The sequence below is a fragment of the Urocitellus parryii genome, chromosome 15 (assembly GCF_045843805.1).
Source record: "Urocitellus parryii isolate mUroPar1 chromosome 15, mUroPar1.hap1, whole genome shotgun sequence".
Taxonomy (NCBI): domain Eukaryota; kingdom Metazoa; phylum Chordata; class Mammalia; order Rodentia; family Sciuridae; genus Urocitellus; species Urocitellus parryii.
In genome coordinates this window covers 10,268,021-10,292,333 of record NC_135545.1, presented here as the reverse complement: position 1 = coordinate 10,292,333, position 24,313 = coordinate 10,268,021, and the positions used below count along the sequence as shown (strand labels likewise).

Below are 24,313 nucleotides of genomic sequence, written 5' to 3'. Positions count from 1 at the left end.
GTTTCTAAGCGTGCCTGCGACAGTGCACAACTGCGCCTACGAGACTCCTGGAAAACAGTGCACAACTGCACCTACGTGACTCCTGGAAAGGAGAAAACAGGTGCCACTGTCTTAGGAGCACAGGCCCTGGAGGCAGAACTGAGTTCAAGTCCTGCTTTTCCACTTCCTGTGGTGTAGCCTTGGTCTAGTGACTTCAGGGCCCTGGACTCCAGTTTCCTCATCTGCAAAAAGAGGGAACAGGGCCGGGCGCCGTAGCCCTCGCCTGTAATCCCAGCAGCTCAGGAGGCTGAGGCAGGAGGATCCCGAGTCCACAGCCAGCCTCAGCAACTTAGCAAGGCCCTGCCTTAAAATAAAAAACAAAAAGGGCTGAGGATGTGGCTCAGTGGTTGAACACCCTGAATTCAATCCCAGGTACCAAAAAGAAAAAAAAAAGAGAGAAGAGTGATCACATCCATCTTGAAGGGTTGGCCTGAGGATCAAACACGGGTGGGTTATGTGAATTGTGCACAGTGCTTATTACAGCCCACCGGGATGGTCAAGAACTCAATAAATGGGAATTGCTGTCATTATGTGAGGACAGGTGGCTTTGAGGACAGGTGGCGGGACAAAATAAAACCATGGAGTTGATGGATCCACTCTTGATCCTGATGGAAAAATGAGATGAGATCCTAAATGCTTTAGTTCTGTAGAAAAAAAAAAAAGTTTAAACTATAGGAGATTAAATAAGATGGAGGTCTAATTTTCACTAATGTAAAGGTTCCAGTTAACACCCCAGCTACAATAGTAACTTGAGGATGCCAGAGACCCAGAGTCCCACTATATTATTTTGCTGCACTTATATTGCTGCTCCAGCTCCCATTATCACATCCACATTCCAACCACCCTAGGAAATAATACAATGGAAGAAAAAAAAACAAAAGTCAGTCAAGTTGCATACCCCTATCCTTTAAAGTTACAACCCAGAAATCATTTATACATGTCATATCCCATTGGCCAGAATTAAGTCACAAAGTCACACCTATCACAAAGGAGCCTGGAAAAGGTAGTTTCATCCAGGCAGCAGGTACCCAGGTAAAATTCAGAATTCTGTCTCCGAAGAAAGAGAAAAGAATGGTCATTGAGGACAACAAGTATATCCGTCACACCAGCACTCTGCCACCGAATAACTCCATGGCCTGAGGCAAAGTGACTTCACCAGGCTGAGCCTCGGTTTCCTCATCTGAACAACGGGCACAACCCACATCTTCCATGTGAGTGGGTTGGGGTGGTGAGGTGCCTCTTTGTGTGTGAGGAACTGTCCCCAGGCTCAAGGGCTGAATGGAGGCCTGACCGGGGAAGTCACTTCTCTAAAACAAAGGACCCAGCTTCTCAACACTTGGAAATCCCCTCGGGGCCTCCCAGGCCCTGGGACCAGAGTGTCCTTCCACACCCCTCCCCTGCCCCGGAGAGAGGCAAACTCCAAGGGGTGGGAGAGGACCCTCTGCAGGTCTCCCGGGCCCCACACCTCACAGAATGCAGCCCTCACCCCACCCAGCAAGACTCCCAGGTGACAACCCAGCATCCTGGGACCAGGGCAGGACCCGATGTCACACCTTCAGTGCACATCCCGGGCCAGCTCCTGTTGCACAACTGCTCTTGAGCTCCCCACCCTGGGTGAGCCCAGAGAGTTGGAGGACCTCTCTCCAGACTGAGAGTGACATCTGCCAAGTCCTAACTGTTGGCGACATGCCAAAACTATTTTAAGATGGCGCGCACTAACAGGACGCCTCTGCTCTTCAGGTGGGTTTACAGACGCCCCCGGGAGCCGAACTCCATTTACAGGAAGGAAGGTGAGGCCCGGGAGAGAGAGACCATCTGCTGGTGAGTCCCAGGCGCGGACTCCTTGATTCACCAGGCCACCCTCAGCTCCACACCAAGGATGAATCAATGCCCAGCCCAAGGAGCCTTCCCACCCGATGCGCTAGGGCCCTGTGCCACCGCTGATAATAAACCCTAGTGAAGGGGAATATCCTAAAATGAACCACCTGCCATCTTCAAAAATCTTCAAAAGAAAAAAAATGTCAATTTTGTGCGGAGCTCAGTGGCGCAAGCCTGTTATCCCAGCTAATTGGGAGGCTGAGGCAGGAGGATCACAAGTTTAAGGTCAGCCTCAGCAACTTAGGGAGATCCTGTATCAAAATAAACTAATGTAAAAAGTTCTGAGATTGGGCTGGGGTTGTGGCTCAGCTATAGAGCGCTCGCCTAGCACATGAGAGGCCCCATGAGCACCCTATAAAAAAATAAATTAAATAAAGGCATTGTGTCCAACCACAACTAAAAAATTTAAAACATTTTTTAAAGTTCTGGGATGTAATCAGTGGTAGAGCAACCCTGGGTTCAATTTCCAATACAGGAAAAAAAAAAAAGTCAATTTTGTGAAACAAAGAAAACTAAAGAGGAACAAGAATGGATACTGGACTAGTCGAAAATTTTTGTCATAAGGAAATGTTTGGGGAGGATTAGCCATTGGAATAGAGCCTGCACTGTTAGATACCAGGACGCATCACCAGTCAGTGGCTGCTGCTCAACTGTATTATGACTGCAGAAGAAGAGGCCCTTAGCCAGGCCCCAACGGTGACTCCCGCCTGTAATCCCAGAGACTTAGGAGGCTGAGGCAGGAGGATCTCAAGTTCAAAGCCAGCCTCAGCATTACCAAGGCCCTAAGCAACTCAGTGAGACTCTGTCTCTAAACTAAATAATTAAAACGGGCTGTGGATGTGATGTGGTTTAGTAATTAAGCTAAATCCCCGGTACAAAAACAAAAACAAAAACTTGGAAATGTAACTGAAGTATCTAGAGGTAAGTGGGCAAAATGTGGAACTTACTCTCAGACAGTGGCCGCAGCGAGACAGCATCCATGGTAAATTACTCCACAAACTGTTCACAGTTGTGAATCTGGGGGGAAGGTATACAAGAGGACTCTATCCTTGCAAATTCTCTGCAAGTTTAAAATGATTTTTTTTTAAAAAGTGATTTCAAATCAAAACTCATGGTTTAAAAGGCTTCGGGGTTGGTTGATTTGTTTTGCTGGGGACAAAGTCTAGGGTTTTTAAGGCTGTTTCTAAGAGCTGCCGTCTCTGCCTGCATCTGTGGTCAAAGTCTGGGGAGTCGGGGAGGTGAATTTGCTGCTTCAGACGCTGCCTTGCGGGTGTGACCCACGGCTTTCACCTGGGATTAAGGTCTAGGGGTGGGGCCAGGGTCTCAGAGGCGTGGCCAAGGCCTGGGCGTGTGGCCAGAGAAAGTGTTCCCATGGGAGAAGGTTACCCTGTTCTCAGCGCGCCCTCTGGTGGTGAGCTCCCAGGTGTGCCCTCCACTTTTGACTTGACTGATTGATTGCGAGAGAATGCAGACAGCGCTCAATTTACCTGAAGTGTACAATCCCCTGGTTTCAGTGTAATCTCAGAACTGAGCCAGCATCACCAGAAGGCATTTTAAAACATTCAACCCCTAAAAGGAACCTTCCATTAGTAGTCACTCTATTTCTCCCCAACCCCCCCACCCCTAGGCATCCCTTAATGTATTCTTTTATTTGTTTGTTTGTTTGTTTATATTTGGGGTGGGGGTGTACTGGGGCCCAAATGCAGAGCCTTGCACATGCTAGGCGAGCGCTCTGCCACTGAGCTACATCCCCAGTCCTTCTTATTTCATTTTGAGATGGTCTAAGTTGCTCAGGTTGGCCTCAAATTTGGGACCCTCCAGCTTCAGCCTCCCAAGTAGCTGGGACTACATGACATATGCCACCATACCCAGTTTACTGTACTTTTTATCTACATATTTGCTTATTCTGGCATTTAATATAAATGGAATAATGTCATGTGTAGTATTTTAGGAATGACTTCTTAGCATCATGTGTTCAAGGTTCATCAATGTTGTGGCATGGATCAGGGTTGCTTTGTTTTGTTTTGAGTACTGGGGACTCACCCCAGGGGCGCTTTGCCACTGAGCCACATTCCCAGTCCTTTTTATTTTTTATTTTCAGACAGGCTCACAGTACGTTGCTTAAGCGTTCACTAAATTGCTGAGGCTGGCCTTGAACTTGTGATCCTTCTGTCTCAGCCTCCCAAGCCACTGGGAATTCAGGCGTGAATTTTTTTTTTAATTGCCAATGGATCTTTATTTTATTTATTCTATATGGTGCTGAGAATTGAACCCAGTGCCTCACACATGCTAGGCAAGCACCCTGCCACTGAGCCCCAGCCCCAGCCCTATTTTAATTTTTAATGATTTATTTATTTATTGTAGTGCTAGGAAACCACTTTTTATTGTCCATTCACCAGTTGATGGATATATAGGTTGTTTCCACAACTCTTTGGCTGTGTTTTCCATTCTCTAGGACACATAGATGTTGGAGTGCTCATACGATTACTCCAAGTTTAACATTTGGAGGAACTTTGTTTTCCAAAGCAGCTGCATTCACATTCCCACCAGCTGTGTTGGAGGCCTCCAATTTCCACACCTCCTTCCAAAATTTGTTATTGTCTATCTTTTTCATAGTAGTCATCTTGATGTCGAGTGGGATTTTTTGGGAGCTACTGGGGATTGAACTCAGGGACACTTGACCACTGAGCCCCATCCCCAGCCCTATTTGTATTTTATTTAGAGTCAGGGTCTTACTGAGTTGCTAAAGAATTGGCCATTGTTGAGGTTGACTTTGAACTCAGATCCTCCTGCCTCAGCCTCCCGAGCTGCTGGAATTACAGGGGTAAGCCACCGCACCCGGCTCTCTCGTCATTATATTTTTATGACTCATGCTATGAGTCCAGTTCATTCATCTCACCTGCCTCAGGAGCCCCTGGGAGAGTGGACCACAATACATTCATCCCTTCTCCTGGGGAGGGACATTTACCTTCCTGGTCTCTCCATTTCCGACAAGATGACAATTAATATCCCTGAATGTGTCTCTTGGAGTTTTCAAACTGCTGAACCTGATCCATTAGTGGGTTGTGAGATCAATTTGGTGGGTTGAAAACACAATTTTTCTGTTAATGAAAGGACATTAAATAGAACGGAAGATATTAAATTATGTGCACAAGTCGGGGAAGGGCCACGTGGTGAACTTTTTGCCTCAAGCCTCCGCTCCTGTCTCCATGCCTCAGTGCCAGCAAGTGCACCAACCACAGCTCTGAAGGAGGTAGTGACCGTGAACCTGCCTGTCCATTTGCAGGGGTTCCATGAACACTGCCAAATTGCCCTCCAATAGAATTCCTTGCCAACCTTTGGCTTAAGCCGAAAGTTTGAACTTTTGCCAGGCCAGGGTTTTTATTCTGTTTTCTGGAAGAGGAAACGAGGCTTAGAGAGGTGAGGAAGGCCAGGGGCCGGGAGGCTGACCCTGCCATTCCACCGCAAAGACGGGTCTCTGCTTAGGGTGACATGCCACATGGAAGATTCCAGAAATTAAAGCTTCTCGGGTTCTATGCGTCTGGGGAGAAGCTGAGGAGGGGCGCCAGGACGCTCGCCTTTCACCCTAAACCTTCTGCCGTCCCACCTCAAAGGGATTTTGAGAATTCAGGGGGCAAAGATTTAGAGATTCTGACACCCAGGGCCTGAAGGAGGGCGAGTGTTGCACACGTTTCTTGTTATTGTTTATTATTATTCTCTACTTGGAGAGAGAATCAGGGAATCCTAACTCCCCAGGTGCGCGCAGACAACACTTGCGATCCGAACTTGGCCTGGCCTCCCGGGGGCGTGGCCCGCACGCGAGGTGGGCGGGGCACGGCCTGGCTGCGGGGGGCGGGGAACACGGCGGCCCACAGCGCCCTCTGGTGGCTCTCCCTGGCGCTGCCGGGCTCGGCTGAAGCTACAGGTTCTGCAGGTCGAGAGGACAGCCGCGCCACGCCCGCCCTGTGCATTCTTGAAATCTACTCGCGCCTCGCCCTTTGGGGACCCAGAGGTCGAATTCCTTTGGAAACCTGGGTCTCTAAATTCCAGCCCAGTTTCCCGCAGGGACCCCGCCATGGAGACCCAGGCATCTGAACGCTCTGTGCCTTCGTTCTTGGGGGACAGAGGGATAGATAGCACTTGTTCCTGGATCTGTCCCTACTAGGAAGCTCAGTTCTCCGACCTCTAACCCCACGCCACCACCAAAGACTCAGACCTTCGGCCACGACTCCAGGTTCTACTTTGGAGAGCTAACTTCCCACCCTTGTGGATCCCCGTACCCAACAAAGGTCCCAGGGGTCCCCTAAGCCCTCCCCCAGCGCCCGTCTCTCCCTAAAGGGACCCAGGTCTCCCACCTGATATTCCCACGGCTCCGGGGTCCCCTCCTCGGCCCCAGGCTCCCTTACGGAATTCAGATTTCCAAGCCCCACCTCCAGGGGACTCAGGTGCCCGAGTCCCCCAGCCCCGCCCCCTCCTCCTGACGTGCCCCGCCCCCACCTGGCAGCCGCGCCTCTCCCCGCCGCACCCATCAGTCCCCAGGCACCCAGGGACCCATGGCTGCCTCGGCGGTCCCGCGCGGGTGGCGCTGGGGGGAGCCACGAGCGCTTGGCCGGGCGGTGAGGCTGCTGCAGCGCCTGGAAGAGCAATGCGGGGACCCCCGGCTGGCCCTGGGGCCCCCCTCGCTGCGGGACCTGCTGCCCCGCACCGCACAGCTCCTGCGGGAGGTGGCCAGCGCCCGGCGGGCGGCCGGCGGGGACGGCCCAGAGGGTCCCGGTGGCGCCGGGGACTTTCTCATCATCTACTTGGCCAACCTGGAATCCAAGGGCAGACAGGTGGCAGAGCTGCTGCCGCCCCGGGGCAAGAGGGGCGCCAACGACGAGCTCTTCCGGGAGGGCTCCAGACTCAGGTGAGCAGATGTCCTTGTCCCGAAACAAAGTCTCACGAGCGAGGCCCAGGTCATGCTCTCAGCCGGCCTCCCCCTCAGACCCCGGGGTCCAGACCCCAGCCTCCCTTCCTCAGACCCTGGAGTCCTCGACCCAGGCTCTCCTCCCTGGCCCCTTCGTCCCACCCGGGAAACTGAGTCACTTCCTTGGACATCCAGCCCCCCCCTCATCTCCCCCTTTCCTGGATCCCCTCGAAACCAGAATCCCAGTGCCCTGATCTCCCAGGAAGGGAGGGAAATTGGGGGCCCGATGGACTTCCACTGAGGGCAAGTGGATGCAGCCTGGGAGCCTGAGCTCCACCCTCTTGCTTCTCTTCCAGTGCAAGGGGCCAGCTGAGGACCTTGGACTGGCCTGCCCACTGCGCTCTGTTCTGAACTCTAGGGGAAGGGCTACCGAGGGGCAGGGGAGGGGCAGACCACGGAGCCTGGAGCAAGAACAAGGTCTAAACCAGCTGTTCCTTCCTCTGCAGGCTCCAAGCCCCTTCTTCAGCTCCCTAATTCAGCTGGAAATGAAACACACAGGTTCAGCAACCTGCTTACCTGTATTTAAAAATTAGTGTTATGGGGCTGGGGATGTGGCTCAAGCGGTAGCGTGCTCGCTTGGCATGCGTGCGGCCCAGGTTTGATCCTCAGCACCACATACCAACAAAGATGTTGTGTCCGCTGAGAACTAAAAAATAAATATTAAAAAAAAAAATTAGTGTTATGTATTACAGAACAGCGATCAAAGCAATGTTCTTTGCAATATATATTTCTTCTGCATGAAGATGCAAAGGTACTGTTATTCTGAAAGGAAGAATCGACTAGTCAGACACAAGAACCACCATGAGGCAGAATCGAATAGTCTTCCCTTAGCCAGGTACAAGGGCGCACACTGTCATCCCCTTGACTGGGGCGGCTGATACAGGAGGATCCAAGTTTGAGGCCAGCCTCAACAACATAGTGCAACCTTGTTTTAAAAAAAATGGCGGGGGGTGGTGGTGGCTGGGGATGTGGATATAATTCAGTGGTAGAGGGTCTCTGGGTTCAATCTCCAAAACTCAGGGGGGGGGGGAGTCTTCCCTTTATATTTAGGAGACTTGAGTTTCTGAAATCTCATTATCAATTTAAAATGTGCAAAATATGCTCATGCAAAACACAACTGGGTTCAAGGCTTGGATACAAAAGTTTGCAAGTGAAATGAGGACAGATCTTGCTGGAGGGGATTGTCCCCACAATCTAACAGTCCTATCCTAATCTCTATGTCAAGCAAATTTCTAGAAACCCGTTGGAAAGGTGCTCTGACTCCAGTGAGAACTCTGTTCTAGGGTTCTCCACTCTAGGTTAGAGGGTTCTAGTAACTAGGAAGTCTAGGGGCTTAGTGAGCAGCTGGAGGGTATGCTTAGAGTCGCAGGGGTCCTACGAAGTTTTTGAGGAAGGTTCTAGACCAGTACTGTCCTTTAAAACCTAATGCTAGCCATGTAGGTCCTTTTTAATTTTCTATTAGACAAATTCCAAAAAGATCTTTGGAAAAAAAAAAAAACTGTGATCCGGGCACGTGGGGCACACTTGTAATCCTAGTGGCTGCAGAGGCTGAGGCAGGAGGATCAAAAGTTCAATGCCAGCCTCAGCAACTTAGTGAGGCCCTAAGCAACTTAATGAGACCCTGTTTCTAAACAAATAAACAAAAACAGGTGAAATTAGTTTTAATAACATTTTTATTATCTCACTATATAAAAAAATATTATATCGATTTGAAATCAATATAAAGCAATTATTCATGGGCTTGCTCATGGGTTTAAATAAAAAAAAAATTGTGCTAAGTTTCTGAAATCTGCAGTGCATTCCACATTGAAAGCGCACCTCTCACTCCACTCACTCTGTGTGTGGACGGTGGTTCCCATATGGACCACACAGCTCAGATTCTGCAAAGGGAGGCTACTTAGACACCATCTGGAGCCCTGCAGACTCCCCCCCCAGGAAGCTATTAATAGAGATTAAGAAAGCAGTAAGATCAACACTGAGTGCCCACGCTGTGCCCACTCTGCTGTGTATTTTACGTGCTCGGGATGGAAAAATCCTCCTTCCCCGATGAGTCAGGGGCAGTGCTTACCTGTATTTACCCCCATTTTCCAGTTGAGAAACTGGGACATAGGAAAAAGAGAAGAAAATTGCCAAGGTCGCTCAGATGAGAAGGGCGAGGGCCACCCATCCTGATCAGGAACTCCAGGAGGCTCCACCCGCCCCCACCCCACCCGCAGGTGGAGAAAGGCTCTGAGCCTGCCCTGTGGACAGGCTGCCCAGGGCCGGGGTCCCCTACTAAGCTAGCCCGCGCCTCCAGCCAGGCGGGCTCTGGCCAGGCTGGGCACTGCTGGCTGGAGGCTGATTGGACATTGGGCAGCTTCTCCACTTCCTTAACAGATGAGGAAACCGGGGCCCAGAGAGCCGAGGCCTGGGGACTGAGCTGCCATGGGACGGACGCTCAGCCTGTAGGAAGAGTCGGGGGCTTGGCTCTGTGGAGCTCCCCAAGGTCCAGCCCGTCCTCAGGGTTCATTCCTGCAGGCGACAGCTGGCCAAGCTGGCCCTCATCTTCAGCCACATGCATGCAGAGCTGAGCGCGCTGTTCCCTGGGGGGAAGTACTGCGGGCACGTGTACCAGCTCACCAAAGCCCAGGCCCACACCTTCTGGAGGGAGCGCTGCGGGGCCCGGTGAGTGAGCACTGCCTGCCCCAAAGCCCCATCCTGCCCGGCCCCGGCCCCAGGAGTCGGGCCCCCTCCTACAGATCCTTCCGTCCTCAATGGCACGTCCCCACACCCAGGTGTGTGCTGCCCTGGGCAGAGTTCCAGTCGCTCTTGTGCTCCTGCCACCCCGTGGAAGCAGGCCCCATGGCCCAGGCCTTGCGCTCCACCATGGACCTCACCTGCAGTGGCCACGTGTCCGTCTTTGAGTTTGACATCTTCACCAGGCTCTTCCAGGTCAGAGAAGGCCAAGGCGGAGGCCAGAACCCCTGGGTCTGAGGGAGGAGGCTGGGCCTGGACCCTGGGTCTGAGGGAGGGGGCTGGGCTGGACCCCTGTGTCCTAGGGAAGGAAAGGTCTGGGGCCTTCTATATGAAGGAGGTACTGGCCAGCCCACCATGGCGTGAGCAAGGCGGCCAGGCTCTCAGCCACCGGGAAGCTCTAGCAATGTGGGTGACCCCTGCCCTGCTCCCTCCCAGCCCTGGCCGACCCTGCTTAAGAACTGGCAGCTCCTGGCGGTCAACCACCCGGGCTACATGGCCTTCCTCACCTATGACGAGGTCCAGGCGCGGCTGCAGGCCTGCAGGGACAAGCCAGGCAGGTAATGGTCCCTGCCTCAGCAGGAGGAGGCCAGGGTTCAGGGCCTGGGCCTGGCTGGGGGGGGGGGGAGGGGTGGAAGTGTGACATCCTCAGAGAGTCAGGGCTCAGGTTCCTGGGACCCAGAGAGTTAAGAACTCTGGAGGTCGCCCCGTGTGGGGGGTGCTCGCTTGAACCCCAGCTGGTTCAAGAGGAGGAGGCAGGAAGATCGAAGATTCTGAGCAAGACCCCCTGTCTCAAAATTTAAAAAATAACGTGTCGGGGTGTAGCTGAGTGACAGACCCCCCCCTGGGTTCAATTCCTAGTACCGCCAAAAACCACCAAATAAAAGAGCTCTGGGGTAGACAGTTGAGTGTCCTTGGTCACCTCTCTTCTCCCAGGAACCCCTGCGCCTTCCCATAGTCCAGCAGCTAGACACACAGTCCCTCATCTGGTGGGGGAACGGGGTGCTGAAGACCCTGCCCACATTAGGTCTTTTTTTTTTTTTTTTTGTACCAGGGATTGAACCCAGGGGCACTTAACAACTGAGCCACACCCCCAGCCCTTTTTCTTCTTTGATTTTGAGACAGGGTCTCACTAGATGGCTTACAGCCTCGATTGAGGCCGGCTTCCAATCTGCAATCTTCCTGCCTCGGCTGCTGGAATTACAGGCATGGGTTGGGTCCCTTTCTGATTGGTCAGAGCGATGTTGGGCCCTGGGTAAAATATTTTGACTATGACCGCTCGAACCTGTTGCAGCAAGACACTGGGAAGGGAGACATCTGAATCTTTTCTTTCTTTTTCTTTTTTGGGGGCGACTGGGGATTGAACTCAGGGGCCCTCGACCACTGAACGACATCCCCAGCCCTATTTTGTATTTTCTTTAGAGACAGGGTCTCACTGAGTTGCTAAGCGCAACTTAGCACCTCACCATCGCTGAGGCTGGCTTTGAACTCACAGTTCTCCTGGTCTCAGCCTCCGCAGCTGCTGGGACTACAGGCGTGCACCACCACGCCCAGACATCTGAATCTTTAAATCATTTCAAGTCAGGAGTTTTTAGCTGCTGGGTCTCCCCAAAGGGCAAGAAACTGGGGAGCTGAGCCCCCCAGAACATCAAGGAGTTGAGAGAATAGGAGGTCAGGTTTGTGGGTCTCTGCAGGGCTCAAGGGCAGAGGCCCAAAAAAGGCAAGTATATGTCTGCACTCTTCCAGTTCTTCCGATTATACTCCAAACTGGCTTAAAGGAAAAGCAACAGGAATCGATTAATTCCTATAACTGAAAAGACTAGAGTTTGGGTTTCAGGTTCAGCTGGACCCAGGTGTTCCAGTCCTCATCTCAGACTCAGATTCTGTTCATACCCTGTCTCTGCTTTCGTCCATGTTAGCGTCCTTCTCAGATGTGGTCTCCCTGCCTGGTGTCAAATGGCTTCTAGGGGTCACTGTTATACACCCCACCAGTTTAGCAAAATCTGTGAAGCTGGGGTGCCTTGTTCGATACTTCTAGCAAAAGTCTCTGACTCGGATCACTGAGGCCGGGGGTCCTAGAATACCCTGATGGGCCAAGCCACAGTCAGGCTTGTCCCAACTTCAGTGAAGGGGGAACAAGGTCTCTAAACAGCGTCAGGGATGTTATTATCCCAGGAAGAGCCAGACAGGGATCTAGCCCCTCCGTGCGTGCATGGGAAGTTGACATCAGGACTTAGACACCTGGATTCCCAATAGGGTGGGAGACTGGGACTTCCCCAAAGGGAGAGCAGTGACCAGTCCCTCACCCCATCCTACCCACCTCTCCCTCCAGCTACATCTTCCGGCCCAGCTGTACTCGCCTGGGGCAGTGGGCCATCGGGTACGTGAGCTCAGATGGCAGCATCCTGCAGACCATCCCTTCCAATAGACCCCTGTTCCAGGTGCTCCTGGAAGGACAAAAAGGTGGCATGTGAGTTGGCGACCTGGAAGGAATGGGGTGGGTAGAATCCTGGGGGACGCGCACTGCCCTCATCACCAACCTGCAATGCTGCGGTTCCCCAGCAGGTGGCAGTCAAGGGTCTCGAGGAAGGGCCACCTCTGCGGTCCACCCAGGCCGCCCTGGGTGCCACACCTTGAACTTGGACTCTAGAGCTTTGCTTCTAGATCCGATGGCCGGCCCGAGGATCTAGACTGGCAGGGCGGAAACAGAGCTGGGAAGCTGCCAGGCGGTGGTTTCCACCCGTCGCCGTGGCTGCCCCTTTTCCTGCAGGGAAGCTGCCCTGGGGGAGGAGGGAGGGGGCAGCTGGCTCCGGTGTTCCGCCGCTGACCAGGGTTTTCCTGGTTTGCGCTGCTGTGGAGGGAACCAGGGCGTCAGGCAGATGATGAGCAGGTGCCCCCACCGCCCTCCAGGGGGCTTGCTTAGCAGTCACACTGTGTGATGGGTGACAGGAGATGGGTGACATTTAGGAAGGAGGCTGCTTTTTCCTGGTTTGTTTGGGTGCTGGGGGTTGAACCCAGAAGCGCCCCGCCTCTGAGCTCTATCCCCAGTCCTTCTGTTTATTTTGATTTGCAATGCGATTTCTTTTCCCCTGAACCCAGGGCCTCACACCTGGTAAGCAGGTGCTCTAACCACTGAGCCACAGCCACAGCCCATTTTTTGTTTCTGTTTTTTTAATTTTGAGACAGGCTCTCACTAAATTGCTTCGGGCCTTGCTAAATTGCTGAGGCTGTCCTCGATCTTGCAGTCCTCCTGCCTCAGCCTTCTGAGTTGCTGGGATTACAGGCATGGACCACCTCGTCCAGCAGACATGCTGTTGACTCTCATTATTCACATTAGTTATATTCTATAAAATTGTTCAGTGTCTGAATTTTCAAATTCTGAGCCACTGCTCCTAGGGGACATACAGGACCTGTGGGTCCCAACCTTTTCTGTTTTATTATTTATTTTATTTTATTTACTTTTTTGTTGGATGCTTGGGCTTTCTTTGTTGTTGTTCTGTGGGATTCTTGTTTGTTTTGCAGTTCTTTTTGTTTGTTTGTTTGTTTTTAATGTGCTGAGGCATGTGTCTGTAATCCCAGGGACTCTGAGGCTGAGGCAGGAGGATCCCATGTTTGAGGCCAGCCTCAGCAATTTAGGGAGGCCCTAAACAACTCAGGGAGACCTGGTCTCAAAATTTAAAAATAAAAAGGGCTGGGGATGTGGCTCCGTGGTTTAAGTGCCCCTGGGTTCAACCCCTGGTACCAAAAATGAAACATAAAAATGTATTGGGCCAGGCACCGGGGCACACGCCTAGAGCCCCAGTAACTCAGGAGGCTGAGGCAGGAGGATCACAAGTTCAAGACCAGCCTGGGCAATTTAGCAAGACTTTGTCTCAAAAGAATGGAAAAAGGGCTGGGGATGAGGCTCGGTGGCACAGCGATGGCCTGGCATGGGTGAGTCCCTGGTTGCAGCCCCAGCACCTTCAGAAAAACAAGTATTGGGCCACATTTGGCCAATCAATCACTGCATGATAACCCTTATGTGTTTTTGTTAAACTTAAGACACATTGTTGACTCATTCGCACGGAACCCCTGGCCTCCGGTAGCCCTGCAGCTCAGGCGGGAACAGAGTTGCCCAGCACGGTCTCTGGCTAAGGCCCGCCCAGCCCCCTCTCCCTAGGCACATAGATGGCCTTTTAGTTCCACTCTTGGGCCCTTTAAATCAGCAAATCAACAAAAAGCATGAAAATGGGAGGAATGTGGCACTGAACAGACTGTGACAAAGACACTGGGTTACAGTCCAGGAGCCCAGCCCTGGCAGGCACAGCTGCTGGTCACGCCCCAGCCGACCAGGAACACCAGAGGGCTCAGAGCCATCAGGACTCTGCGCATGTCTGTCCACGGCCACAAGAGTATTGATTGAGGGTTTCCCATCGATGTTAGAGACAGGCAAATCCGCAATCTGCAAATAACGACCTCTTGTAGAGACCCGCGCATGGACCTGTTTTTAGTTGTCAATGGACTTTATTTATTTATACTCAGTGCTGAGAATCGAACCCAGTGCCTCGCACATGCAAGGCAAGGCAAGCGCTCTACCACTGAGCCACCGCCCCAGCCCCCACGTGTACATTTATTACCTCCCTACTTGACAGCTCAGGAAACAGGCACAGAGAGGCAGAGACATTTGTCCAGGTCACACAGCTACAGAGTACTGAGCTGGAGTTTGAAGTCGGGCAGCCGGGCTCAGAGCAGCCCTGGCTCACAGAACCCACCGAATCCTGAGTCATCTGCCGTCTCCAGGTCAGAGTTCTTGGAGAAGAGGATCCCAGGGTTAAGAGCAAATGAGAGGCGCGGGGGCTGTGGCTCAGTGCAGAGCACTTGCCCAGCACCCGGTGTGGGTCACCAGCTCCCAACATTTTGCAGATGAGAAAACCAAGGCCTGAGAGAGGGGAAGGACACGAAGCTGACCTTCCGGGTCTGAAGTCACCCTAGCTGCCCCCTCCTATGGGCCTTGTCTTAGTCTCTGCCACCCACCTTGGCCTCTGGTAGGATCCTGTCCATGGTACAGATGGGAAAACTGAGGCCAGGGAGGTAGCGTTGCCCAGCCTAGGAAGGGCCACAGTAGGGTCCAGTCAGCAGCCCTTGACTCTGTGGCTGGCCTGAGGCTGCAGCGATGACCAGATGGGACCCCAGAGGGTCCAGAGCCTTCTCAGCTTCCCCGGGAGGCCGGTGCTGAGAGCCGGCCAGTCCAGCTCTGGGTCTGGCTGTGTGAGCCTCGGGGCACTGTGTAAGGTGAGAGGCGGTGCTGATGGCCCCCGAGGCCATCTCCAAGTCCTCAGATTCGAAGATCCTAGGATTTGGTCGCCCCCAACTCTAAAATCTGTCCTGGCAGGGCCTGGAGGCAGAAGGGGGTCCCAGGGGCCTAGGCCTGCAGCCCTGCCCTGGGGGAATCCAAGGGACACAGCCCTGCCCTGGGGGAATCCAAGGGACACACCTGCTCTGGAAATCCCAGGATAAAGAAGGGAGATATCCCCAGGCTGTGGGAGGGGGTCCTGGTCAGTGTGGGGGGGCCCTGGGAACCCCCTCAGGGTCCCCCTCTCCCCTTCCCCAGCTACCTCTACCCTGATGGGAAGAAGCACAACCCAGACCTGACGGAGCTCTGCCGCGCAGAACCGCAGCAGCGCATCCACGTGTCGGAGGTGAGGGTCCGGTCCCCTCACTGCCCCGCCATCCCCACCCGGCCTTGGCTCGCACACCTTGGCCTTGGGTCGGAGTGCTGGCCTCATGGCTCTGTGACCTTGGGTAAATTACTTGGCCTCTCTGAGGCTCAGTCCATCCTGTGGAAACTACAGCTCCTCCTGCCTCCTTCCCGGGGGTTCTCATGGGGATTAAACAAGGAAATAAGATCTGGTTAGGTCATCAGAACAGCTAATGCACTTGAGTGCCTACCAGTGACAGCCCTGCGCCAGTGCTTAGTCTTTGGAGCCACTCCAGGGGGAAGAGAAACCAAGAATTAAAAAAGAACAACAAATCTAGTATAAGTACATCCCATGCAATCTTGGGGATAAACTTATGCTCACCTGAACTTCACATTTCCTGGGGCGTCCTGCGTTGTTCTGACAACCCCGGGGTAGGTAACCCCAGAGAGCAAGGCTCCGGAGGAGGCACGGGAGGCCCTGGACACACCCGCGACCTTGAACTTGGGGGAGGCTTCAGGGTGGACACAGGGGTGGGGGCTTCCTTCCTGTCCTCCCCACGTCTCGCCCACCTGTCCTGTCCTCCCTGTCGCCTCACCTGTCAGGAGCAGCTGCAGCTGTACTGGGCCATGAACTCCACCTTCGAGCTCTGCAAGATCTGCACAGAGAGGGACAAGGACGTGAGGATCGAGCCGTGCGGCCACCTGCTCTGCAGCCACTGCCTGGCTGCGTGGCAGGTGGGGCTGACCCTCTCCTGCCGGCTCGCCCCGTCTCCCCTCTGCAGGAAAAGCCCTGCAGCATCTCCCAGGCGCCTTGTTTTCAGATGGGGAAACTGAGGCCGGGGGCAGAGCCCTGCCCGGGCTCCCTGGGGGGCCAGTGTGGGCAGCTGGGTCTGTGTCACCTCGGCCTGCACGCGACCCGCCACCCGGCTCTCCTTCTCAGACCAGTTATCAGTGAAAAGGGCTGGGCCATCCAGAGCCAGTAGCTCTGCCTCTCTGGGCCTTAGCCTGGGAGCACAGGGCTATTGACAGGGACCCCCACAGGCCAGAGTAGTGGCCCGACCCACAATGCCCCTGGCCAAGGCCCGGCCTGAGGCTGCCGCCCTGGTCCCCCTGGCCCCTGGGCCAGCATGGGCGCTCCTTGGCTTCCCAGCTCTTCCCTGCCTCCCACCCCCCTCCGGGCTCCCGGCCCCTCCCTCCCTGTCCCTGGCTCTCCTCCTATCTCTGGGTTGGAGGTAGAGGTCCTCCCAGGCCCGAGGGACGAGGGACGTGGTGCAGAACAGGGGGACACTGACCTGTCCTCCGCCCCGCCAGCACGCAGAGAGTCAGACCTGCCCCTTCTGCCGACGGGAGATCAAGGGCCGAGAGGCCGTGAGCATCTACCAGTTCCAAGGGAGGCCAGCAGCAGAGGCCACCATTGAGGACCCAGAGGACAACAGTGACCAGGAGGACGGGAAGTTGGAGCAGGTAGGCAGGATGGGCAGGACAGAAACAGAGCCCCGGGGCCTGATGGACGATCGGCTGGGCCTGGACCCTGGGTGTTGGCTTCCCCCAGGGCCTGGGGCTGTGGCTTTCTCAGGCTGTCCCCTGGGGGTTGGGACTCTGTGTGGCTTTCTGTGATATCTGGAGTCTAGAGCGGTGCCCCGTCCTGCCTCCAGGCAGAAGCATCTGTGGGCGTGAAGAAGGTGGCTGCTCACAGCCCCTCTCCCCGTCTCCTCTAGGTGGCCCCCTCTGCTCCCCCACTGCCCCCTCGGCTAGATCTGTCCTCAGGGAGACGGAGAAGTGAAGGCCAGGTGAAGGTGGTGAGTGTTGCTGTTCTGGGCTGGGTGGGGGGCGTGGGCAGGGTGGTCTCTCGCTCAGCCCTGGGTCCCTGTGGTGGTGGTGCTCTGGGCTCTGAGGCTCAGGCTTGGTGCTCCTCCTCAGCACCCATGGTGAGGCCCTGCTGTGGTCTGGCATCCGCCACCTCCGTGGCTCTCCTCTGCCTTCCTCTTGACTCATCCCTCTCACTGGTTTCTTGTTCTCCTTCCATGTCCAGGACATGTCCTACCTCAGGACCTTTGCACCAGCTGTTCCCTTGGCCTAGCTTGCCTTTCCCCAGGCTCAGTTTCCCACTTCTTCTCCGGGAGGCCTTCCCTGACCCTCCTACCCCACCCTGCGATGGTTTCATGGTGCTTTTCCCCACCTGGCAGGGTGGGAGGTGTCGTTTCCTAAGCCAAAACCCTTTTTAGGTCTAGATTTTGTCTTCTTCTTTTTTTCTTTTTTTTAATTTTTTTTAGTTGTAGATGGACACACAATGTCTTTATTTATTTTTGTGTGGTGCTGAGGATTGAACCCAGTGCCTCACACAAGCAAAGCAAGCGCTCTACCACTGAGCTTCTACCACTGAGCTACAGCCCCAGCCCCTGATTCTCTCATCTATCTCCAGAGTCTAGAACAGTGCCTGACACTGATACTTGACAGGTGCTCAATAAATAGGAGTTGGATAAACAGAGCCCAGTCTTCCCAATAGCCCTATAAAGCTGAAGATGTTTCTCTCCTCATTTTCTGTAAGAAAAACTCTCAGAGAGGTGGCTGAGATGGCCCGAAGCCACACAGCCTGAAAAGGGATAAGCCAGCATTGGGGTCTTTCAGCACCCCCCAAAACCGTCTGCTTTGTTTTTTCCGTGCTGGGGATGGAACCCAGAGCCTTGAGCTTCCCGGGAAATGCTCTGCCCACTGAGCCCCAGCCCAGCCCCCATAGGCTGATTTTTTAAGGGCGTTGGGCCTTGCTGTCTCCCCACTCCCACCCCTGGAGTTTCAGAGGCCCTGGCCTCGGTGGGGAGGGGTGGTGCCCCGGAGCATCTGGGCAGGCGGAGCAGGCACCGCCTGGATCAATACTGAGCCGACCTCCAGCCAATGGCAGGAAGTCCGGGAACATTAGCGACCACAGCAAACAAGGAGCCAGCAGGAAGGGGGCGGCGGGCCTGGGGGGCGGGGAGGCTAAAAACAGACCTGGACCTGCAGCCAAAAGCAAATGGAAACATTAGGAGGCACTCAGCGGCTCCCTGGGGACAGCCAGGGGACACTGCCAGCCGGGAACAGGGCTGGGGGGCACCTCCGGTCGGATGGGCATGCGTTCACCTGCCAGTGCCCTCCCTCCCTGGCAAACCCCTTCCTCTTCCTCCTTCCCAGACCTGCACCTGCCTGGTTCAAATTCCAGGCAACAGCTGCTCTCTCTCTCTCTCTTTTTGGTACTGGAAACTGAACCCCGGGGCACTTAACCACTGAGTCACATCACTGAGTCACATCCCCAGTACCCCCTTACCCCCCCTTGTTTTTAATTTTGAGACTGGGCCTCGCGAAATTGCTGAGGCCGACCTCAAACTTGCAATCCTCCCGCCTCAGCCTCCCAAGTGGCTGGAATTATGGGCGTGCACCACCGTGCCCACCCAGCTATGCCTGCTCTTTCATTTTTCAAAACATAGCAAAAGACAAAGCCCTGGGCTTGCTACTTCTCAGCAAGGTGACTGTCATCATGACAACAGTTAATGTGTGACTTTTGCTATGGGCTTGGCACAGGGCCTCCCACCTGCCAGGCAAGCCCTCTACCCCTGAGCTACATCCCAGCCCTGGCACTGCTTTTGAACCTATTCAGTTGTCACCACAGGCCAGGAGCAGGCGCACACCTGTAATCCCAGTGACCCTGGAGGCCAAGGTGGGAGGATGGCGAGTTCAAGGTCAGCCTCAGGAACTCAGCCAGAACCTGGCTCTAAAATAAAAAATAGAAAGAGCTGGGATGTGGCTCAGTGGGAAGTGCCCCTGCCTTCAATCTCTAGTACAACCAATAAATAAACAAAGTCAGCCCTGTAATGATTACAGAGGGGGACAGTAAGGCTTGGGAGCTGAAGGTCACACAGCCCACGGGTGACGGAGTCAGAATAATGAGGACCCAGGTCTCGGGTTCTACCTGCCAGGACTTGTGTTCCACCCCTCTGTGGGCCTGGACCCTCTGGTCTGCACAGTGGGCAGGATGGTGGTCTCTGCCACGGAGTCCACCATGGGCTCTGGATGCAGTGGGCTGTGTCCGTGGCCTGTCACTGAGGTCATGACCTGCACATGGGGCTCTGTCACCAGGCACCTCCCTGCACACCGCTCTTCTCCGTCTTAGAACCCCTCCTCTAGGGGATGACCCCGTCACTGAGCAAGACCCTGGCACACCACGGGTCACTGAACCCTCAGGCCTGTGAAGCTGGAGAGATCTGGCGACCAGAACCCAAATCAGATCCCCGTCACTTCTCAGCACCCTCTGCCAGCTCCCCAGGCCTCCGGGGCTCCAGGGAGGGCTCCCTCCATAGGGCCTGCAGGTCCGGCCCCTGCTCCAGCGAGCCCCTCGCTGACCTTCCAAGGAGCCCACAGACCCCCACTTCCCTGCGGCCTTTTTGTGCTCAGGCTTCGGCCCAATCAGTCCCGGCTCCTGGAGGCCTCCCTGGTGGCCCTCCTGTCTCGGTCACCCTGCCCTCCCCTGTCCCCCCCACGCACTCAGAAAGACCTGGAACGCAAGATACTTCCTGGTTTGTGAGCTGATTGCTCACGTCCAGCCTCTGGCTCAGCAGACCTTGGTTCCTCCGGCGCGGGAAGTGGTTATTTATTTTTTTCTGTCTTATCCGCATTTCTGAACTCAGATGCTCAGGGAATGTTTGTGGGAGACATGGACAAGGGGATGGAGGCATGAACAGACGGAGGGACAGACAGACAGAACGTTTTCCCGCTCCAGGCAGAAGCACCAGGGGAAAAGACGGCATGGATTAGGGATAAGACTCTGTCACGGTGTCACCCTGTGAATTGGCACTGCCAGTCCCTAGGCCGCCCCTCACCTGGGACATTTCTGAATCTCTTCCCCTGCAGGCCCCTCTGCCTCTGCCCAGGCTCCGGCCTCCCCTTCCCTTGCCGAGAATCAGGAATGTGGCCTCAGCCCCGTGGGATGTCACCTCCTGCCCCCAGACCACCGAGGGGGCCACAGAGTAAGTGGAAGGACAGCTGGCCTGAGACTCAGGGGTGAAGGGGGGGGACACCCCGGACTCAGGAAGCTCACGGCCCCCAACTCTCTCCCCTCAGAAATTTCTAAAGGGAAGCTTGTGCCCCCAGCCGCCCCTGTGGGACCCACAGTCACACCCCACGCTGGAGGCCAGGTGAGCCCCAGACTCTCCCTCCCCAGCTAGCCCCATGCCCTCCGCCCGCTCTGCCCAGGGCTGTGATCTCATGCCCTCGCCCTCGTCTCTCTGTCTGTCTGCATCGCAGGGTGCCCAGATGTGCTGCCGAGGAGCCGCAGGGGTGGAGGGGGCTTGTGAGGCAGAAATAAACTGTCAAGCCTGGTGGGTCCTCCCGTGTGTAAGGAGCAGGGCAGCGGCCACCAGGGGGCAGCTTGGCACTGGTCCACTCCAGAGGCTGGGCCCTGGCCCCACCTACCCTCAGAGCTTCACAGGGAGTGGGGTCCCCAGCCTCTTCCGCCAGTTCCAGGAGTCCTGCCTCCCAAGCTGTCGGCAGAGTCACCCTGGACTCATCCCAGAACTGAGCCCGCGATGCCTTGGGAGTCAGATGGGCTCCCAGGCTCGCCACAACCTGCTCTTATCGTGCTCCATTCCCTGTGGGCCCTTCTGCCAGGCGATGTGGCACCGGGAAAGCATCTCCCATGGCCTCACTAATCCCAAGGGACCCAGCTCCCTCCCCTCAGGCTAACCCAGCCCCCACCCTGAGGGCAGGCCCTGGGCCAGGCCCTGGGCTGAGCAGCGGCCACTGCCCCCCCTGCAACTCAGAGTCCAGTGGGGGAGAGAGACCTGGAGCCCAGGGTGGGCACGGCTGGGGTGGGGGACCCCAGGGCTGCAGGAGAGCACAGGGACCCCTGACCCAGCCTGGGAAGGCCAGGAAGGCTTCCAGGAGGAGACTCTGAGCCCAGACGGCCATGGGAAGGGGCTTGAAATGTATCCCAGACTGAGTTCCAAGCAACAGAAGCCGCCTCCTGGGACAGAAAGGGAACCTATTGAGAGGATTCTGGGTCACTCACAGAAACCAGGAGTAAACAGGAGAGCCAGGATGGGAAAAGGAGCAAGAAGACTGGCAGCCAGCCAGCACCGGCCACCAGCCACAGTCACCCCACAGAACCAGTCTGATGAGGACACGCTGGTGCCCGATGAGCACCGGACACTGCAGTCACCTCGCTGCCCGAGCCGCCCTAGAAGCAGGACGGGCTGCCCCATTCATTAGCTGCGCTCATCACAAATCCTCTCCAACGTAGCAGCAGCGCAGGATGGCTGAGTGCTGAGGGTGCTGGGCGGATCCAGGGTGGGGCTCAGCTGAGTGGTTCCACCCTGGGAGTGGGTGCCATCAAATGGAGCCGTCCGTGGTTCCAGGCTGCCCTGTGCAGAGTGGTTGGAGGCTGGCCAGGGTCTCTGAAGTCTCCACACTTCCAAGAGTGGGCTCTGGACCTGCTGGCGTGGGCTCCCCCAGCACAGCTGCTCCAGGGAGTGCTCGGTGGGTTTCCTGTGAGGACGGCCGGCCTCCACCTCCATCCCTCTGCACCCACAATTCAACCAACTATGCATGCAACACAGACGTGACTTTTGGTACTGGGGATTGAACCCAGAGGCATTTTACCACTGAGCCACATTCCCAGTCTTTTTTCATTTTGAGACAAGGTCTCATTAAGTTGCTCAGAGCATCGCTAAATTGCTGAGCCTGGCTTTGAACTTGCAATCCTCCTGCCTCAGCCTCCCAAGCCTCTGGGATGACAGGTGTGCACCACCACACCTGGCAAGTCTGACCTCTTGATGGGAGGTCCAGCTCTGTAGGTGATTGTCGCCAGCTGGCCAGGCTGGCGAGATGAGCTGTATTCAAAGGAGCTGACTATATCAGTAATTAAGAAAACGGCAAAGAAACCACGCAGCACAGGAACATGAGTTTCTAAGGCCAAGGGCGGGACTGCTCAGTGACCCCAAGGGTCAGCTCTTTGCTGGGCAGTGCTGAAAAGAGAGCATGTACCGGATTCTTTTTATTTTAGAGGGGGGACACACACAGCCTTCCAGATCTGCAAGGATTCAACCAAACTTGGATCTAAAATATTCAGGGAAAAAAAAAATTGCATCTATAGGGAGGTTGGATGGTATGTTCTTCACCAAATAAGGCAGAGAATGGGGTTTGGAAGGTGGAGTCTTGCTCTGTGATGTCTTGTGGTCAGCAGATTGATTGACATCTTGGCAAGTCACACCCATTTCAAGTGCTGTGGGGGATCACAGGCAGAGGGAGAGGAAAGGCACATTTGCCCAATCAGTGTGCAAGGCCACACCAATCCCCTCATACTGCTCAAACGTGCAGAGCTCACACACGCAGCCCATGGATGGCTCAAGACAGGTGTCCATGAGGAAATGACAAATTGGGTGCAGCCATCTTTAGGCAGTAGCTCTTCTTTAAACTCTCACCGTACAAGTAACTCTTTTTGCTCAACCAAAAAAAAAAAAAAAAAGAAAGAAAAATGCATTCATATGACACCAAATATCAGCAGTTCCATTTTCCAGATCCAAGTCTGGAACCATGGGGGAAGAACCATTCCCCTCCACATGCCTTGATGAGCGTCTTCTGCAAGCTGTGGACTCCTCTGAAAGCTAATTAGGCTATACCATATAGAAAACAAATGAGAAAAAGATAAGACTTGTCTATGAGAAGAGTCAGCCTTCCAGATCTGCAAGGATCCAACCAAACTTGGATCTAAAATATTCAGGAAAAAAAAATACATCTATATGGAAGACGTGCAGACTTTTTGTCATTATTTTCTAAACAATAGAGCATATTGATTATATCACACTTACATTGTATTAGGCATTATAAGGCATTGAGAGATGATTTAGAGTATGGGGGGTGTGTGTGCATAGGTTATATGCTAATACAGTGCCATTATGGGTAAGGGACCTGAGCATCCTGGGGAGGGGGCTCCCGGAAACAATCTCCCATGGATAGCCAAGGACTGCTGTATACAGTCACATGGCACATCACCTAAGTATCTCTCAGTCGACCACGGACCACAACTGCAACAGTGGTCCCATAAGATCACATGGCCCGGTGACATCATAGCCATCTTGGGCTGTGCGAGGCCACTGCGATGTTCAGCCGGTGGCAAAATTGCCTGACAACGCCTTTCTCGGAACATACCCCGGTTGTTAAGTGACGCACGCCTGTGTCTATACACATGAGCTCGAGAGGACAGAATTGGAAAATGATTTAATTCAGTGCACAATGTTTATTCATCCCATGCCAAGCACTGTCCTAGGCACTGCGGCGAAGCAGGGCAGGTCCCTTTGCTCTTGGAGTTTAGAGTCTGTGCCAAGCAATAAAAAATAAACATACTGGATCCGGCAGCAATAAACGCTCTGGAGGAAAAAGCGTGGTAAGAGAAGGGAGATCAGGAGGGGCCTCGAGATGGGATGGTCCAGCAGAACCTTAACGATGATGACTGGGGGGGGGTCACAGGAGATTGGAAGCCAGGCGGAAGCTGCTCAGGCGAGGACTGGCCCAGCAGAGGGGAGAGCAGATGCTGGGGCGGAAGCTGGTGTGTCGGAGGAACGGCATGGCAGCAGGGACCAATGTGACAAGAGTGGAACTGCATGGGAAGTGGGTGGTAGGTGGGAGCAGGGAGGTGCCAGGGTCTTGTAAGCCACAGATAGAACTTTGGTTTTTACTGTGAGACAGAAGCCAAGGTTGACACAAGCAGATTTTTAACAAGATCCCTGTGGCTGTCTAGTGAGACTAAATTGTAGATGACAGGCAGTTGACGTTAACAATAGCAGTTCCTGCAAGTCTGTGCTCGGCCAAAGCTGGGGTGTCTGACTTCTCTCTTTCTTACACATCTGGCCTCACCCGGCACCTTAGCAGGCTGGGTTCTTTTTTTTTTTAAGAGAGAGAGAGAGAGAGAGAGAATTTTTTAATATTTATTTTTTAGTTTTTGGCGGACACAACATCTTTGTTTGTATGTGATGCTGAGGATCGAACCCGGGCCA

General features: G+C 54.4%; 1 protein-coding gene across 1 annotated transcript; it reads left to right on the top strand.

Annotated features, from left to right (window-relative positions):
- The first annotated feature begins 6,470 nt into the window (after positions 1 to 6,470).
- On the top strand, positions 6,471 to 20,294 carry Cblc (Cbl proto-oncogene C). The gene is made up of 10 exons (XM_026403683.2): positions 6,471 to 6,823; positions 9,401 to 9,547; positions 9,658 to 9,814; positions 10,055 to 10,176; positions 11,949 to 12,086; positions 15,207 to 15,294; positions 15,897 to 16,028; positions 16,605 to 16,757; positions 17,012 to 17,092; positions 20,175 to 20,294. The coding sequence occupies exons 1-10, from the start codon at positions 6,471 to 6,473 to the stop codon at positions 20,292 to 20,294; spliced, it is 1,491 nt and encodes a 496-aa protein (XP_026259468.2).
- The last annotated feature ends 4,019 nt before the right edge of the window (positions 20,295 to 24,313 follow it).